Consider the following 20,131-nt stretch of genomic DNA (forward strand, 5'->3'; position numbering starts at 1 on the left):
TGGAACATTCCCTTTCTCCTGACATGGACAGCCGTTATATATATAGCCGTTATATATTATATGTGTGTGTGTGTCTAAATGTTTATACATAGAGATTTTAAAAGAAGCAAGAAATTGATTAAGTAAAAAAAAATCTGTCAAAATATAGATGAAAATCATGTTATGTAACAAATATAAATAATAAGATGTAGTTATGCTAAGAGAGGCAAAACTAAGTCCAATAAATTATAGTAAATCCAAGAAAGTATAGTAAATATGCGAAGAAGAAGGTTTGGCTTGATAAAAATCGATATTCAAGAAGAAGCAACGCCCTCTTTAAAGAGGGAAAAAGTGTTTATTCAAAAAGAATAATAAATAAAATGAAGGAGAAGCTGGTTCGAAAGCTTGTGTTAATTTCAACTTTTGTAACTTCAAGCTTTTTTTTTCCATGCAATGAAATTCAGTCTTGCTTCTTTGAGCTCAATATTATATCCTTTATGCTTTTCCTTTTTTTGTGTTTTTTTTTTCCTTTAATTACTTATGACCCCTTCCCTCCTTAATCATTCATTCAAACTTAGGATCCTTGGGCTATATATCCATTCAATAAATTTAAAAATATTTAGTTCAACTTGTTAGAAAAGCTAAACTTCATGTTTCTTTTAAGAAAAGTTGAGGATCTCTATCACAACATATGAGGAACTTGAGAATTATTTGTTCATTACATATCCCATAAACATCTAAAGTTTTTTTATTTTATTTTGAATGTAATAGAAGTAATGTAGGATTAAAACGGAAAACGAAGATTCCACACACAAGCAAAAAAACCCTATTATGATGTACATTCTCGACTCATGACACAAAGACAAACACCAGGACAAAGACAAACATACACTAACTATTTAGATAGATGGTAAAATATTGTAGTTTAGAAACCTCAAAAGACCTCAGCTTTTTCTTTACCAGATGATCAGTCATCTCTTCCACTCTACCGGAGTTGTCTTCCCTGCAAAACCAAAACCAATCCAAGAAAAGTTATATGAGAAAATTTCCATAAGATAATCATTGTGACAAATCTTGTTTCGCTTAGGACACTTACTGTTTCCTTCTCGGGACGAAAGAAGAGGTTTCTCTGTCTTATTCCCGTTTTTGCCACCTGAGTGAGACACTCTTGTTTTAGGAGAATGAGAAGTGACTCTTGCACTATTACCTGAGGATGGTAGAGAGTAACGTCTACTGGCTTTCTCAGCAGTCCCCAGTTGCCTAGGTGAAGAAGAGCCTTGTAGCCTCAGCTTTGCTTTAGCGGATTTAGTCGCCTGCATATAGCTCGGTATTCCCGGGCTACTAGTCTGATTACCATTACCACTCTCTTGACACTCGGCGGTTTGAGTAGTAGTAACCGAAGAAGCCTTATTCCCGGATTTCTGATTCTCCTTGCCAGCTGAATTTTCCTTATGGTTTTGTTTGGGAGTTCTCTCTTCTTTTGCATCCTCCTTTTCCTCAGCCATTACAGTTTCTTCACTCTCTTCGATTTGGTTGACCAAAGTGGAATCAAGTGCTTCATTGTTTCCCAATGGTTTATGAGTTTGTATTAACTCCTCAGGTTGTTGTTCCACCACTGTCTCAGCCACTTCATCTTCTTTCTCTCCATTAAAGGCATTCACAGTTTCTTCTAAACCAGCATTTGGCTTTTCGATTGCAATCTGTGGAACCACTTGAGGTTGGATAGAGTTCTCAACTACGGGATTATGTACTTTCCTCAAGCCGCGTTTCACTTTTTCTAGATAAACTTGAGAATTGTCCATAGCCGGAAGAGGTTCTACAGATTGGCTTGTTGAAACCTTGCGGAAGCTGCGTTTGGGTTTCTCAAACTCAAATGATGCCTGTGCCACCGGGGAATTGTCGATATTTGAAGTAGGGACTTTGCGAACGCTCTTCTTTGGTCTAGCAAACTCAGCCTCGACTATCTGAGAATTACTGGCAAACTTCTTCTGAGTTTTTCTGACTGATACTTTCTTTGGCTGAGGAACTGGTTTCCAGAAGCAAGAAGCTGACCAGTTCTCTAACCAGATTGAACTGGAAGAATCATTGTCAAGGGACAACGGCATCACGTTTGGCGATGAAGCTAGAAGCTGATAAGAAAAAAGGCAACAGAATCATCCACCACGATCTTCTCAACTTCTCAAACATAGTAATAGGCTATTAGCAGAAACAAGTATACCTTCTGAGCAAAAGAATTTGCTGTTAGCTTCTTGATTCCCAGGTAAGTATGCGTATCAACAACAGATTTTGCTTTATTCTCCTGATAAGACAAATCAAAGTTAAAAGCTATTCAGCCAAAAACACGAAATCACAAAGAAGCAGTTGATGAGCATTTACTAAAGGCTGATGATACAACCGGCATTTCCTCTGAACTTCAACTCCAATGTCGGAATGTCTGATCACTCTTCCTCGAGCAAGTGCTTGCAATCTGACAATTCCCATAACACAGCACAGAGTTGAAACAGCTTGCCTCCTAACCATGTGACCACGGATAAGTGCTTGTAGCCTTATTATACCTTTTAATATCTTGAAAGCACGTCGAGCCTTCACATAGAGAACTCATATCAGAATACAAAAAGAGTTAAGGAAAAACATCTACAACTGCAAATCATGAGCCATGTCTATATTTAGTACAGAAGCTTAAAAATATTACCAAGTAGCCTCTATACACAGCCTGCACGGTAACTGCTGCAATCTCTTGTTGATTTTTCTCTGATTCGGATAGCGAATCATCAGGAACAGAAGCAGCATCTTGAGAATCTGTTGGTTGAACCTCGGAAACTTGTATCTCGTTGTCTGAAACATCTTCATGTTCTAGATTCTGTGTCTCTGCCATACCACTGGTGTAAATTGCTGCATTTCCAATGGATGGGAGATCCGAAACAACATCGGATTCTTCAATCTTTGAAATAACCACTACTTCTTTTCCATTCACAATTCTCTGCACGTGATAACCATGGAATTGTTTTAAACATTAGAAACAGACAACAAAGTGAAATGAAATCAGAACAACAAAGTGAAATGAAATCAGAAAGTGACACCAGAGACAATAGTAGACAGAACAAAATTAGTCGTAACCAATCCTGGAAAAAATTGCTAACCATCACTGAACTCAGCCACAAAAATCTAACTAAACAAATTTGAGAATCCATATGTTTTATCATATAACATTTTGAAAGAAAAAAGTGTCACCTCCTTATCTTTAGAACCACTAGATTTAGATGGTTTCTTTCCAAGTAGTACACTTTTTAACCACCTTGCAGGCTTTCCCATGATGTCCACAACCAAAATTCAAACACCTGCATTTGTCCGAGCAATCACAAAACATTATGCTCAAGCAATAACACAAAACTTTCATACCAAAGATTGCAATTTTCATATGTTTCTTTAGATATTGGTTCTATCTAGAGTTAGACATCAAAGAGATACATAAGCAAGCTCTTTGTAACAGGATCCATCATACTAAGTTCAATGCAAAGATCACTGTCTGCTACAAAATTAAGATAAATTAAGCATACAATCATTCTTTCATGATGAGTACATGAGCCAAAGATTTGGATTAATAAGATTAAATAATAGTAAATCACAATCATTAACCAATGAAATCAAACGAGAAGAGAAAGAAAATGCAATGATTACCCTAAAATCTCTAAAATTGCAAACCGTAAAAGAACTCCAGAAATGAAAATAACCGAAACCAGATCTGGAACTCACCTTGCAAGTAAATGTACCTGATCTCAAAATAAGAATCAATTTTTTTTAAAAGATCCTCGAATTTTGTTAATTCAACACAACTCTACAGTACTCGAACTATTTTGACAAATGTAGGTCTCAAATTAGAGAAACTAGTCGGATCTCTTGTCTGATTCCGACACAAACTAAGAAGAAGACAACATTACCAGTGATTAGCTAAAGATGCTTTCGATTTTCAGTCTCTCTATAATAGAGTGAAGAGCATCGGTGGTGTTAGTTCCAGTGTCCACCAAGAGAGAGAGATTATTTATTTCTATTTAAAAACTAAACAAACTTCAAACGCATCTCCAAGTTCAAATCTTGTTGCACCGTCCTTGTACAGCCGTTGGATCTTTACTTTTTCCATCAACAAAAAACCAAAAAAATGAAAACTTTAATGGAAAAAAAAACTGTCACCAATTAAGTATCAACACAATTGGGAAACGATAGTATTTGACAGATAAGTAATTTAAAGAAGGGTGAGAAAGTTAAGAGTGGGTAGTCCCCAGATTGCAGCTTACTTTGGGAACAAGTGTAATAACTCAGCTGCGTAACTATGAAGCATTTGTGGACATAATTACATTCTTGCCCCTTCTTCTTCTTCTTCTTCAACCTCAGCTAGAGTGAAGGCTCGTGGTGATGATACATTAGCCGTTGGATCTTGCGGCAAGTAAGGTCTCGCGAGGGTTCGTAAAGGAACGTTTTATTTAATTCGTCGAGCAACTTGTGCTCTATTCTTCAACAAAGTGAGCTGTTGTATTGCAAAGAATCTTTGGAAAAGAAAACAATTTTAAACCATGAAGACCACTTTAGTCGATCTTAGAATTTAGAAGGCTTTGTGGTAAGATTGGCAATGTGCAGAGATTGGAGACAAACTCTCAAAATTGTACTTCGTAAAAGGATGAACTGAAACTAGAAAATACAAAAGGCACTGGAGAACATATAAAAAGTGAAAACAGGGTTGCATCAAACGCCATCTAGACTGAGAACTGTGAAAATCTAGTTTCGGGCAGCTCCAAGTTTCAAACTTTCAACCACATTAGCCACAAAACAGCAAAGTTTTGATTCTGAAGCTAAACCATCCGCTACTCTTGCAATAGACTTTAGCTCTTCATGCAAATCCGAGTACAGAACCAGAGTGGAGAAGTTCTCATCGATAATAAGTCCCAAACATTTGGTTATGTCTGCGAGTTCAGGAACCCAGTTGCATAGTTTCAAACCGAGCTTGGAGGCGGCTTTAGGGCATGGACCAGCTTGAGGGAACATTTCATACTTCTTCATCCATTTAGAGAGGTATCGAATAAAGCTACTCATCTCATTGCCATTCAACTTACTGACTGCAGATGCAAACATGACTTCATCAACGTTCCGTGAAGCTAACAAGTAATGCAGGCAAAGCTCAGAGGTAGAAAACCCGTCATGAGCAACCATCAGCAAGATCGAAGCCTCTTCAGCAACTTTAGACTTCTTTGATAGCTCTGTGTTGCTCACCTTTTCAATAGCCAACATAGCCTGACTCTCCCATTCTACTCTTACCTTAGCCATAGTGGTAATTGCTTCCTTTGATGGGTAAAGAAAATACTTCAAGATCAAAAGTAGCTCTGTTGCCCCAAGATCTGAAGCTTCTTTGATCACTACGCAAAGCAAATCTGACCTTTGCTTCTCAACAAGATTGCTAACTAAATAAGAATATGAAGAATGATCAACCAAGGAGTTTGAAATCAAAATTTCCACTAGCTCCCACATCTCTAGACTAATACAACCTTTCAACACTAAACCAGATACATCTCTACCCATCAAAAACCCATTTTTCTCCATCAGTATCTGTATCTCAGGACCAGCTTGATCTTCCAAAACCATCCCAGGCTCAGCCTCTGAAATCCCAACTTTCTCACCAATTTTCTCAAGAAACTGCTTCAACATCTTCACAAACTCATCTTTGACAAACCCGTTAGTATCCTTAAGCTTTCTTTTGAGCTTAGATGAAAACTTTTTACCCAAATCGATGACTTCAACATCACTTCCGGAGATTCCCCACCCGGAAATTGGATTGATTAGGGTACCAAGATTAGGGTTTTCTAGCTTCGGTTTCAGATTCGCGAAGATACCATCGTGGCTAAGAGGGAATGGATAATCGGACTGCGAATCGACCTTGTCCTGATTCGCTACGGCGTTGGAGATAGCTTCGAGCAGCGTCATTGCGAACCAAAAAAAAATCAAAACTTTATCCAAAATCTGTAAGAACAAAGAGAACCCATTAACGCAAAACCATAAATCAGTTCGTAGATTACACAAACAAAGGCTCAAAAAAGAGTAAACAATCTAAAAGCAAAATCAGAAGAGAATACTTCCAAACAACAATGGTTTAGCGATGTAGAGCTGTCAAAATTTTACCTTGAGGAGGAAATTATAAGGATGAGAGCTCACTTGAATCGCCTAGAGTCGATATCTGTGTGAGGTTAAGAGGAGAGACAGATAAAGATGAAAAGCCAAAGAAGGCGAGAGCAATTAAGGTTTAGGGTTTTGTAATTGGAACACTACTTTCTGCGTTTTTTTGTCTATTTCCAAATATACCCCTGTCTTCCCTTACTTATTACGGTTTTATCGGATTTTGTGCTGCGACGAATTTAGCTGATGTTTTTCTTTTTTTCCTGCCGGATTTTTTTTCTTTTGCTAATTGTAGAAAATGTTTCTAACAATTTTTAGAGAAAAGTTAAAGACATGATGAGGTTTAAAACACTAAAGTCAACAAGTTGACTATTTTATTCTAAAATGTCAATGGCATGTACATAACTCTACGCAACCAGCAAAAGGCCTCAGATCGTGGTCCATTTAAATATGTGCTTGTTAATATCAAATTAACAATCACATGTGATATGTCCATGATAAATTCATTATGTACCAAAATGAAAAAAAAAAAAAAAATTATTTTGTCAATAACATCCATTCTACCGAATTTAAATATGAGTATACTAATTTTTTTTAATCTACATATCATGAAATTATATGTTAATTAAAAATCCTACATCAAATATTAAGATCAAACTGAGAGGAATGTATGGTCAATTAGTTTCTAGTTTAAAACTCATAAAACTTACAATTTTGTTGGTGAAATTAATTATAACTCTAGCGTTATATTTATGTGTAGCAAATGTATAATATATTACTAGTTGAATGTCAAGTCTACCAACCATTTGGCCAAAAATTAAAGACTACTTAGTTAAGACAAAGAGACAAACTACTAGCTAACTTTTTAAAAAATGCAATTTGAAATTGATTAAACTTTCCTTTGGAATTTTGTTTGTAGGAAAGCCACAAGTGATTTAAAAATTATAAGCTGATTGATTATATATGACCATTTACTTTTGTGTTCGACATTTACAGTTTTGATCATACTTTTTTTATCATAGCATATACTTTAGTGGTTTTTGTAAATATTATTACTGTTTGTCAGTTGTCACTCACCAAGATTTAAATCTGCGTAATATTCTTTATGTTTCTTTTTATAAAATGTTTTACAAGTTTTTATTTGTTTGTTTCATATTATTTGATTTTCTCAACTTTCAAAACAAAATTTATATTTTTACTAGTTGAATTAATTTTTGCTACGCATTAAATCATAGTTTCTTAATCTTTGTGTTTTTTTTTTTATCTAAAACATCTTATAAAAAAAAACGTAGAAGTATATATTTTCAACAAAAATTGACATTTTATTAATGATAAGAAAATTGCATTATAAAGATATTTTATTAGCGTAATGTCACCAATGTATGAATTAAGCTCATAATTTGGAGTGCTCGTTTTTGTAAACTCATGTATATCACAGCTGAGTCATATATTTTTTTTCTTGGTAATCAGATTGTTGATCTACAATAGTGAAAGTTCTAATCGCTGATAATATATCAAAATTCCACTGCTCCACAATACATTAATATATGTTACGTTATTCTGCATTTTGATTCAGATCCAATAGTAGACAAAAATAATAATCAGATCCAATAAAATGTATATGATTTGAACTTTACATAGATATGCTTATTTAGTTATTTTTGATAAAATAATTTGCATATAAGTACAATTTATCAAAAAAAAAAACTTCATTTGATGCTTCTAGAACGATCGATGCAGCAACTACAATGGAATTTGGTCACTCTTTGCATTTTGGAAAAACTAGTGTCATTGTTTTGTTAATAAACATTGATACGTATACGTGAGTGGCACAACAAACTCATCAACTCTAAGGGTATCTCCAACGGTGGAATATGGAAGTTCTCTTGAGGGTTTCTCTGATTTAAAATAGCAAAAAATAAATCAAAAAGCTTAAATATGGGAACAGCCGTATCTCTTAAGAGAGATTTGAGAAGTGAAGAGAGCCGACTACGTGTCACGGTTTAATTGGTTAACAATTTTTAACATAATACAAAAAAACTCTCTCTCCTTTTCTCATTTTTCTCCCGACTATCTCTCTCTTTAGCCGAGAGCAATGGCGATGGAGAAAATGAGTTTTGCTCTGACGATTATGGCGATTGAGGGTAGAATTAAGGGTGAATTATAGTGAATGAACATTCGTTCGGCCGGATTCTTCATCTCCAGAGCCACTTGTCACGATCGGCGATGGGAGATTAAAGCAAATCGGAGATGCATCTCTCTCGAGTCTGAGAGTAATCGATGAAGAAAGCTCTTGTTTGTTTTTAATGGTATGAATCTAATCCTTTTCCACAATTTTTCTAGATTAAATCTTGTAGTTTGATGTTGGTCAATTAGGGTTCTCCCTCCGATGTTAGAAATTTGTTGATAGAAGGTATCAGTGTTAGAAAATCAAACCGCTGCAAATCCATTATCTCTATATGTGTCTATGGTAATGATTTCATTATTTTCCGTATCATTGATTGCTTTGCAGAAAGTCTTGAAATTGTTGATACAGTTTGATTGATGCACTTGAAAGATAAGGCTGTTGATAAGTATCCATGAAACTTGTTGATACGGTTTGTCATATACCCACTATTGTTATTTGTTTTTGTTAGCTTGGTTAGATAAGGCTGTTGATAAGTGTTGGATTGTTTATGGTGCTTCAGAGTTTATGTACAATGGGTGTGTTCAGTTTTGCCGTTGTTGATTCTGTAGCTAGTGGAAATACTGAGTTATGGTGTGGTGGTTGTGGTTCTTGAATCAGGATTATAGCAAATTATAAGCACATATATTTAACATGTTCCAGGCGCAGTTTATACATCAATGAATCAATGAATCAATTTATGCATTACAATTTTTCCTTTTGGATGAATTGTTTAAGGCATCATATGAAACTGTTTACTGTTTTCTGCTTCAATGATTTTTTTTTGTCGTTCTTCATTCTAAATTGTTTGTTTCTGTCATTTGCAGGTGACAAGTAAAAGAAGATCGCAAGTACAAGTAAAAGAAGAAGACAAGTAACAGAAGATGACAACTTCTTGTTAACTCTTTTATGTTCTGTTCTTCATTTAAATGTCGTATTGCTTATGTCATGGTGTTACTTGTATTTATTTTGCTTCAGAACCACAACTTTTTGTAGATGCAAGTGTTGTTATGTGTATAGCTATGCTCGTGTGAAGAACAAGAGAGCCTCCCATGAGCTCTCACCATTGGAGAAAACATAAGCTCTCATCTAATGATTTCAAAAAAATTTATACATAAAAAATAGTGAGAGCCTCCCATGAGCTCTCACCATTGGAGATGGTCTAAGACGAAACCATGTTTGAACGTTTGTTTTTATGTTTTATAAAAAAAATGATCTATTGATTAGCTATATTGACTTAAAAAGTAATACTCCCTCTGTTTCACAAAGAGTGTCATTTTAGAGTTTTGCACACAGATTAAGAAAACATTAAATTTTTTATTTTTTCTAAACAAAAACATCATTAACTATATACCTAAACATAATCTGCCCAATAGTAAAACAATCTGCAGAATACTAATAGTCATAAAACATAAAAAATCATTAAATTTTGCATTGAAAACCTAAAACGACACTCTTTGTGAAACAAAAATAAAACCTTAAAACGACACTCTTTATGAAACGGAGGGAGTATAGAAAAAGCCTTGGAAATGTAAATTAGCTAAATTTTAATATTAATTAGACTAGTTACATTAGCAAGAAGTCTGTTGGATTGTCATTACATATTTTGGTTCATTCTCTTTTCTGTTATCCATACTTATCCATTTGCCTGTATCTAGACATTTTGTTCTGTCGCTACCACTTGAAGTCTCGTATATAGTAAGTAAGAGATAGGTTAGCATTTTATTAAAATAAAAGATAGAGATAAACTTGTAACGATGTGATCAAGAAATTTCAACGTTGTTCTTTAGCAGCAATGTTGTCCGGTGGGTCCATAATTTCGGCTTCGGCTCCAAATTAACAGTGTTTGTTGTTGAGACTTTGCTGTTTATAACATAAAGCGTTAAAGTTGAATACTTCTCTTCCAATTAGTCGACACTATCGATCCACGAACAATATTCTTCTTTCTTATTTTCCTAATAAATCGGATGCACAATTGTTGTTTATATTAAGTACGTGTGTTGGTATTTGTTTAAAAGAAAAACCAATCAATAGTATATATATAATAATATCTCATCCATATTTGGTCGTATACATTGTTATTAACTTATTTGTTTTTGTGGCCGACAAAAAAAAAAAAAACTTATTTGTTTTTGTTCAATTGGATTGGCTGTTGACCTTTCAAGATTTCAGAGTTGCGTGCTTGTTTTTCTCATGGGTTGAAACATTGCTGCATAAAATGTATAAATTAAATAAATGTACCACCACTTAGTTGGTTCAATATTTTTATTTTTTAGTCTACAAAAACTCTATAAAATGGTATTTAATTTCTGATTTTGGAATTTCAACCTACCGTAAAACAAAGCTCCGAGACTATTCCGTTACAAGACTATGTAAATTTAATTGAATTTAATAATATTTATACACTAGATTTTTGGTAATTTTTATATATTATAGAGATCATGTTCTCTCAACATTAATATAGGAGACTTGCATGTTTTTGTGAATTGTTTAATTGGCATAGTCAAAGGATGCATAGGTTGCATATATAGAAATCAACAGTTCCGAAAAGAAAACATGAGAGCTTATAAATTTTTTATCAAAGGAGACTATAATATGGAGAAGGAAGATTTCTTGAGGAGTGGTCATGGAACAGAAGAAAGCCATGAGGAGATGAGAAAACTTGATTCATCTCACGAAGATTCTCATCAAGAACACGATCATATTATAAGATCCAAGGTATCATAAATTTCTTTTTGTACAGTTTTCAAATATTTAGACGTCGTCTATAAATTGCAAAAATCAATCCTTAAAATCACATATATACATGTGTATTTTCATAACCTTCTCACATAGATGTTCTTGGTTAATCGTTTGCTCTATATCCAAAATCCATTTCAATAAACTGATATATATTGACTAGTCTTATAAATCAATGAATCTTATTTGAATTCTAAAAGTATATTAATTTAGATCTTCAAAACTCTTGTCAGTTTCATATTTTTCTGTCTATAAAAAAACTTGTATGTGGAACCTGAGTTGCATCTTGTTTTCCAAATTAATTAGATCATGTTTATTATATATTATACCAGGGAATAATTTGCTCATTTATATCACAACAACAATAATTATGAGAAAGAAAGAAAAACTATGTATAGGATTTTTAAGGCATGCATATCGAATTGAGGATAGATTAACCAATCGATAGATCTTCGTTTATTTGTTAAATATCTTGATTAATCAAATATTATAAACGTATAATGAGATCAGTTGGACTCAACTAAAGTCGAAATGGAGGAGGCTAAAGAGGAAAATCGAAGACTAAAGTCATCATTGAGTAAAATCAAGAAAGATTTTGACATCCTTCAAGCACAATACCACCAATTAATGGTCCAACATAAAGAACTAAACAAGTTCTCATCAAAAGGGCATCATCAAGACAAAGAAAAAGACGAAAATGAAGACAAAGAAATAGTTAACGAACGCGAAGAACTTGTCTCGTTGAGCCTAGGCAGACGGTTAAAGTCACCAGTTTCAAGTGGTTTGATGACGAACAAAGAAGAAAAAAGTAAAGATATAATGGAGGAAGCGGGTGATAACAAAAATTTAGATGATAATGAAAAAGGTAGTAATCAAGGGTTGAGTGTAGGGATTGAATACAAGGCTCTGAATAATCCAAATGAGAAGTTAGATATTGATCATATTCAAGAAACAATGTCGTTGAAGATTAGTAACAATAATAAGATTCTATCAGAGAATAGTTATGGTTTTAAGAATGATGGAGATGATAATGAAGATGAAGATGAGATTTTGCCTCAAAACCTTGTTAAGAAAACTAGGGTTTCGGTGAGATCAAGATGTGAGACACCAACGGTTAGTACATTTTCTTCACATTTTTTATTTAGTATATATACATATGAATGCTAACATGGTATAATCCTTCGTTCTATGAAAGGATTTTCAGAAATTTTAAGGGTATATATATATATATCATTCAACTAATTTTTTTTTGGTAAGTATATCATTCAACTAAATATATTATCATCTGCAGTTTTCTGTAGACTGTAATATAATTCGTATCTTCAATTTACAAACAAACATTTTACTATATCTTTAGGGAGAAATGATTCACTACTATATCTAGAAAATTTATAGCCATCAACTTTAATTATCTCGCTTAATTTGGTTGATTAGAGAGTACAACTTTTTTTTTGTTTTTTGTCAAACTGTCCAACTTTTGGTTAAATATCTTTCTCACTTCTATTTTTATAAGAAAAGAGAAAACATTTCTCAAAGACCGTAAATTCCTCAAAAACATATCAAAGTTTGGGTTTAAATTTCTTGGGTTGTTGTCTCTGCAGATGAACGACGGATGTCAATGGAGGAAATATGGCCAGAAAATAGCTAAAGGCAATCCATGTCCCCGAGCTTACTACCGTTGTACCATTGCAGCTTCATGTCCCGTAAGAAAACAGGTAAAAATACTAATCTAATAAAGTAAATTATATGTTATAAAATAACCATATCAAATTCAACTCTTTTATTTAGGTGCAAAGAAGTTCAGAAGATATGTCTATACTTATCTCAACATACGAAGGAACACACAACCATCCACTTCCCATGTCAGCAACCGCCATGGCCTCGGCCACTTCCGCTGCTGCCTCCATGCTCCTCTCCGGCGCCTCCTCCTCCTCCTCCACCGCAGCTGATCTCCAGGGCCTTAACTTCTCTCTCTCCGGCAATAACATCACTCCAAAACCTAAATCACCTTTCCTCCAGTCCTCTTCTTCCCCTTCTTCTTCTGGCCATCCGACAGTCACTCTCGACCTCACAACCTCCTCGTCCTCGCAGCAACCGTTCTTATCAATGCTCAATAGATTCAGTTCTCCTCCTAGTAATGTCTCACGATCTAATAGTTATCCTTCAACCAATCTCAACTTTTCGAACAACACCAACACATTGATGAATTGGGGTGGTGGTGGTGGTGGTAATCCCAATGATCAATACCGTGCAGCTTACAGCAACATTAACACCCATCAGCAATCCCGAACCGCCGGGTCATCTTTCGACCCGTTTGGAAGATCATCTTCATCACATCCTCTACAAACCAATCTTGATCATATTGGAATCAAGAACATTAAAACTCCTCAAGTGCCATATATACCGGCTGAAACAATCAAGGCAATCACGACAGATCCAAATTTCCAATCAGCTTTGGCGACTGCTCTATCTTCCATCATAGGCGGCGATTTAAAGATTGATCATAATGTGACTAGAAATGAAGCCGAGAAGAGCCCTTAAAGAGAAGTTCTCTATATGTTCTTATATACTCAGTACATTGGTAAATGGGTTTAGTCTTTCACTAGTAATTTCCTAGTTCATCTATATTTTGGTTGTTTAATCATAATTTTATTTTGTTGTTGGAGTTTATATGGAACTAATGTGTACATAGGAAACTTTAGAACGAATAAATAAAACTTGGAACTAAGATAGGACCCGCGGTCCACCGCGGGAGAATATTGGTTTACATACGTTGATTTTAATATTGTGCGCGTTTTAAGTAGATCGAATCGTGTAGTGTACTTATAAATATTCATAATAACGAATTGTAGAGAAAATATTAAATTGTTTCTAATTAAACCGATCATATTAATTATGATTAAAAAATGGGATTTTATGTTTTAGAATTCTAAAATTAGACGATTCATAGGAAATCGTGGGTCGAGCCCAAATCATCTCACTATGGGGCATATTTGGGAAAATATATTAAATCCGCAAATAAACGGGCCACATGGATTGATTCGCAGTGGATCATAGGTTTTAATCGGTTTTCGTCTGAGGGTTGGCGGATCAGCCCGCATGTTAGTATTTATTGATAAAAATATAATTTGTTCAACATTTGGTAATTTAAAAAAACTTTTAATAAATGAAATTATAATATTTATAAATATATTGATATATAAAATTATTTTCTCTAAATTTGTTTTATTTATTTATTTTAGTAGTATTTTACATTTTTGCTACTTTAAAATTATTTAAACAAAATTAACGGATAACCCCGCAAATCAGCATACATTCGCGGGACGGGTTTGTGTTTCATATATGCTACCCGCGGATCGTGTGGACCGACTAACTATATTTCAAAATATATTTTGCCTATCACAAAACGGGGTTAACGGGACGAATCAACTCGCTTCGACAACTCTAATGGGAATATTATTTAGTCATACAACAAAATAGAGTTTGGACATAGGAATAATAGAATCTGTATTTTATTTGTTAGATGAGAGATTAAAACTTTGAAAGGTGAAATATAATGATTAAAAATTAATTATTATTTTTCATGATTCACAAAATTTAATAAATATCTATCATCTTGTTAAATAATTCTATAAATCATATTCAAGAAATCTTTATAATTTTAAAATTAAACTTCTTTGGTAAGCTATAAGTATGAAAATACCATAATTTCGATTTAATCTAATGAAATTAAAATTAGCTACATGGATTTCATATCTATTTAATTTACACGACCAAAATAAAAATATCTATTTAATTTATAAAATAGATGGGTTAGTTGTGATAAATTTTCTAGAAATCTTTTGAAGCAAGTAAGATATCTTTCAATTAATGATAATTGGCTAAAATAAGCAAAATTAATGACAAAACGTTAATTGTTATGGAATTAGTTCCAAAAACATATGAACAAATATATTATACGTAATTAATGTATAGTATTGTTCGGAATATGCTTTTATAATTAGTTACCATAAATACAATCAGATTTTATTTGATTTCCATAAATATTTGATTTTAGTTCGATTTTTCATTATTAATTCGAATTTATATTCAAAAAAATTTCAAAGATCCGATTTCAGAATTTCGGGTGAATTTTTTGATTGTGACCCGACCCATTTTCATTTGTACTTCTCTTTTAATAGTATAGAGATTCCTTTTAGAATGTAGGTGGAAGCATCTTTGGGTTCAAAGGATTGATAAAAAAAATGTTTTTAAGGTTCAAAGTCCAAAATATCAAAACAATAGATGGATTCGAAAGGTTTCAATCCTTACAATTGAAGAATTTATCGTGTGGTATAAAGTTGAAATCAAGCTATTGTATATAGTAGATCGTTTATAATAATATATATATTTTCTTAAACGAGTAATTTAGTGGTGCAACCTCAAAATGAGAAGAAAAGAAAAAAAAAATTCCGATGTTGTTAACAACTTCGTGTGGAGCATTTTTTACCTTCTTTTGGAACCCAACTTTCGGGAGTTTCCTTCCCATGCTACGTGCCTGGCCCATAAACTAAGAGCTCTTAATGGGCTGAATAAGGCCCAGTGCGCAATATTTTTTGACGTTACTATTTTATTTAAAGCGAAGCGTCCATTTATTTTGTTTTTAAATCGATCAATTATTGTTTTTTATGACATCATTATTATTTTTTCTCATAAAAGATTATTTCTTGATGATGATCATTCATAACCTATTTTTCGTTGTTTCTTGAAATGGAAATCCTGTGATGATGAAGATATAAATGAAATTTTGTTTTGTGATGGCACTGATCGGGCAAAGTTAATATATAATTAAGTCGTATCACATTTTTAACCTTGAAAGTGTAACTAGGTAGCACTTTAAACCTCGAAATAATTCTACTAACACTATAAACCACCAAGATTGTTTTACTAACACTTTAAACCTCCAAACTAGCTTTTCTGTTTGCAAAGCCATAGAAGATGATGTAACAATCAATTAATCTATGTTTAATATATATTTATTTAATTTAATTTAAATTTTAATTAATTTTATTTTTTATTACGATTTTGACGATAAATAAAAAAAGTAAAAAAAAAATCATCATCTTCGACTATTCACCGTCCGACCACAATTTTTAGATTTTTATTCAGTTTATTGTATGTGTTCACATCTTTTTATTCAATTAGTATTATGAGATTCGAATTTATCAACTGGAGAGAGTGAAAACGCTTATGGATCAGTCTAAAAGATTGTTTCAACAGTTTATCAAGAAATTTCATAGTCAGACGGTGAGTAAACAACAAAAATAAAGTTTTTTTTGTTTTTTTAGATTTTTATTAATTGGAATAAATTATAAAATTAACTAAAATTTAAATTAAATTAAATAAATATATATTAAACCAATATAAATTGATTGTTACATCATCTTTTATGGCTTTGCAAACATAAAAGCTGGTTTGGAGGTTTAAAGTGTTAGTAAAACAACCTTGGTGGTTTATAGTGTTAATAGAATTCTTTCGAGGTTTAAAGTGATACCTATTTACATTTTGAGGGTTAAAAATGTGATTTTTTCCTTTTTATTGTAAAAAGACTAACAATTATAGAAAAAACAGAAAACCTAATCCTTAGTATGTTCCAAATATTAGAATTTATAATCATTCATTTGGTACGTGATCAATGAATCCGGATCACAATCGTATCCACATACAAGACAAGACAAGTGTGTATTTCTTGATTATGTCACCGAAATCTTTTTATTTTATTTTTTTATCATTATTGTCTTTTCAAACAAAAAAAAAAGCCCTTAGCCCATTGGTTGACCAAGAGTTAATTAATGCTTCTACACCAAAAGGTCTGGGGTTCGAGTCTCAGATATTGCGATTTATTAATAAATTTGCAGATTAAAGGAGGCAAGTGTGCATGAGATCTCCAGCGAAGTACAATTATAGCCGTTCGCCAGGATTCTACGTCGAAAGAGAAGTGTCGTTAGGTCATAGATCATTGAAGGTATCTGTCAAGAGCATGGAGAAGGAAGTGTCGTCTGTCGTAGATCTAATAAGGGTCGGAAGGAATTGTCTATTGTAAAATCGTCTATGTAACAGTTCTCATAATTTGCAATAAATAATAAATCTAGACGTTAAAAAAAAAAACAAAAAGAAGAAGCAAAAAAGTCATAATCTAAAAGTGGTCCATCCTCTCCCAGTTTGTATATTACTGATTTGTACTAGTATGGTCGTCATGTTCAATTATTTATATGGTAGAGGAACAAAAAAAAAAAAAATTGGTCCATCCAATTAAACGTATTAGACCATTTTTGTCGATAGGTTCTTAAAAAGTTTTTAACATTACTTCCTACAAAAAATAAATAAATAAATGACTTATATCTTAAAAACAGGCTCTTATATAAGAACCAAATAACCAGTTTTTACTATTAATTCTTAGCATTTTTTTATCTATTTTTTTTTAGAATGTATCTGAAATCTATGATAACCCAAAAAATTTTATCCAAAACCGAACCCAAAAATTTAGATTTATCTTATTGGATCCTAAACTCATATACCCAAAAATCCGAACCCGAAAATACCCGAATGTTTTATTCAAAAACCCAATATTTTACCCGAAATTTGAGATTTAATCGAAAACCCGAATATTTACCCGAAAAATTAGATATTTACCCGAAAACTCGGGTATTTACCCAAAAACTCGACAATTTACCTGAACATTTATATAGCAGGCTACATTGTTTATTTAATTTCTTTTTAACGGGAACGAGTATTATTTGTGTTACTATCTCACTAATGACATTTATCCAAAATGGACTACATTTATCCAATCTATTTCAATTCTACTAGATATATGGACAAAATATACCGAAAATTAAGTTTAAAACTATTGTGATTTATGTTATAAATTATATCTCATATATGTTTTAAAAATTTTAATTTGCAATAATTATTAAGTTTTCTAAAATTAAAATTGTTGATTTAATTCCATTTTTAAATTAATATTTTTTCCTTAAAAACCACAAGTTAAGAGTTTATAAAGACACATAAAAATTAAAAACAAAAATATAATCTCTTAACTCTAAACTTTATAATTATAATACTAAACTATTATTAAGAGTCGATCTTAATAGCTTACCAATAATGTTGCTCTTATTGTGATAGTAGAGGAGAGAAGAGTTTAAAATATTGACTGGAACGTTATTTGTTCTCATGTGATTTCCTTAAGCCACTGCAACCTAAATGTACAAACAAATTTCTGAATTTTGTGGACCTATGATTGGGTCACAGGTCACCAAAAAGAGAAAGAAAACAGAAATGATTGTTTCTTTTCCCGAAAATACATGTTTTAATGTGAATCGTTTTTCAGACAATAATTGACGATTCCCCATTTCTTGTGTTCCTTAATCCAACACTCAGTTTTGTTTAAAGTCTTAGACAATTATATTTTCTCCGTTCAGTTTACTTTTCTGACAATATATTAATTAGTCCTGGGCGTTCGGTTATCTGATCGGTTATCGGTTGTTTTATTTGGTTTCGGTTTTTTGGTTATAAAATTTAGTATATATTCGGGTATTTTAATATTTCGGTTCGGTTCCGGTTCTTTCGGTTTTAAATTTAGTATCCATTCGGTTATTTTGATTTAGATATTTTCGGATATTTTGGTTATTTTTGAGTATTTTCGGATATTTTTAAATACTTTTTGATTATTTTCGAGTATTTTTACTATTTTTATAAATTTTTCAATTATTTTTGACTATTTAGTCTATAAATAACTAATATTTTTGAAAGTATAATTGTATTTTGGGTATTTTTCAGTTATCCGAAATATTTCGGTTCGGTACTTATTCGGTTACGGTTATTTCGGTTATAGAATTTAGTATCCATTCGGTTATTTTAATTTTAAATTTTCGGTTCGGTTTGATTAACTTTGTTTCGATTTCGATTTGGTACATTTGGTTTGATATATTCGGTTCGGTTTATTTACCCAGACCTAAGATTAACTTTTAACTCGCCGGAAAAAGAAAAAAAAACTGAAAAACGAAAGAAAAAAGAAGACGAAAAATAAACTTATATATGAGTAACTTCAATGATTAGTGGTTGTATGATCGAATTCGAACATGGGCCTTCCCATCACCAATTAATAACACGATATACTCGTGTTTTCGTGTTTTCGTGTTTTCGTGTTTTCGTGTTGAGTGTCGTGTTTATTAATCCAGCTGACTTGTTTCTTTAATTCATTTTTAGCACATAATACAATATTTTCTTGTTAACAAAAAAAAATTCAAAAAAAAATATTGAACAAAACTTCTATACGAAATAAAAAATATCTCCGTCAAATGTTTTTTTTATTCTTCAAATGTTGATCGTATAGACGTAACAGTTCTTTCTTTTGCTTTGAATGTAGTAGAGTAAATAACAAAGACAACATAACTAATGTTTTTTATAAATATTGAGTTTTTTTTTTTGCGAGAACATGTTACTCCCTCCGCTCTTTTATAAATAATGTTTTAGATTTATATTTTTATTCATGATATTTTTAATTTTCAATGCAATATTAATTAGTTTTTTACTAGTTTTGACGATTTATATTATGTAGATTGTTTTTCTATTGGTCAATTAGATAATAAATGATGTTTTTGTTTTGAAATAAACAAAATTTAAATGATTTTTGAATCTGTATGCATTCTCCTAAAACATCAAGTAAATAAGAACAAAGAGAGTATTTGTTTCTTCCTCTATTTTATTTATTAAATAAAGATTATGGTTTACATTTTAGATTTATGGTTTGGTTTCATTTTCGTGAACATCCATTTGATAAATTAAAATATATTTTTGATTAATTCATTTGAATATTTGGTAAACGTCTATTATAGACCTAGTTAATGATTTTAATGTAAAAAGATAACAAGGAAACATAATTCGGAACACAAATTTCAGTCTACCCACTCAACAAAAACACCCAAACTAATGAAGTTAATGAAGTGAATACAATTTTGCTGTTTTTCGCAGATTAGTTGGAGAAGACAAAGAACGAGTGCGACTTGTAGAAGCCAAATTACTTATGAGGCTTTGCACTAAAAGCCTTTC

At 32.2% G+C, this 20,131-nt stretch overlaps 3 protein-coding genes and 1 long non-coding RNA gene across 5 annotated transcripts; 2 read left to right on the forward strand and 2 right to left on the reverse strand.

Moving 5' to 3' along the window:
* Positions 1-679: 679 nt before the first annotated feature.
* LOC9329082 (protein IQ-DOMAIN 31) lies at positions 680-4,255 on the reverse strand. 2 transcript variants are annotated; one of them, XM_002892974.2, is made up of 7 exons: positions 3,918-4,255; positions 3,211-3,317; positions 2,672-2,959; positions 2,356-2,562; positions 2,198-2,278; positions 1,076-2,108; positions 680-982 (listed from the first exon to the last, which is right to left on the reverse strand). In XM_002892974.2, exons 2-7 carry the CDS (start codon positions 3,289-3,291, stop codon positions 951-953), a joined length of 1,722 nt encoding a protein of 573 aa, XP_002893020.1. In that variant the 5' UTR covers positions 3,292-3,317; positions 3,918-4,255; the 3' UTR covers positions 680-950. The 2 variants fall into 2 exon arrangements, with proteins under 2 accessions (XP_002893020.1, XP_020867944.1); XM_021012285.1 differs by having other exon boundaries at positions 3,733-4,255.
* A 283-nt stretch (positions 4,256-4,538) lies between these two features.
* On the reverse strand, positions 4,539-6,358 carry LOC9329083. Its single transcript, XM_021012286.1, has 2 exons — positions 6,145-6,358; positions 4,539-5,985 (listed from the first exon to the last, which is right to left on the reverse strand). The coding sequence occupies exon 2, from the start codon at positions 5,947-5,949 to the stop codon at positions 4,750-4,752; it is 1,200 nt and encodes a 399-aa protein (XP_020867945.1). The 5' UTR covers positions 5,950-5,985; positions 6,145-6,358; the 3' UTR covers positions 4,539-4,749.
* Positions 6,359-7,992: 1,634 nt separating this feature from the next.
* LOC110225226 lies at positions 7,993-9,343 on the forward strand. Its single transcript, XR_002329631.1, has 2 exons — positions 7,993-8,447; positions 9,130-9,343. It is a non-coding gene; the product is annotated as an uncharacterized LOC110225226 (long non-coding RNA).
* Positions 9,344-10,637: 1,294 nt separating this feature from the next.
* Positions 10,638-13,769, forward strand: LOC9329084 (probable WRKY transcription factor 61). Its single transcript, XM_002890256.2, has 4 exons — positions 10,638-11,020; positions 11,552-12,154; positions 12,643-12,756; positions 12,830-13,769. The coding sequence occupies exons 1-4, from the start codon at positions 10,859-10,861 to the stop codon at positions 13,580-13,582; spliced, it is 1,632 nt and encodes a 543-aa protein (XP_002890302.2). The 5' UTR covers positions 10,638-10,858; the 3' UTR covers positions 13,583-13,769.
* The last annotated feature ends 6,362 nt before the right edge of the window (positions 13,770-20,131 follow it).

The sequence above is a fragment of the Arabidopsis lyrata genome (genome assembly GCF_000004255.2).
Source record: "Arabidopsis lyrata subsp. lyrata unplaced genomic scaffold ARALYscaffold_1, whole genome shotgun sequence".
Classification (NCBI taxonomy): Eukaryota; Viridiplantae; Streptophyta; class Magnoliopsida; order Brassicales; family Brassicaceae; genus Arabidopsis; species Arabidopsis lyrata.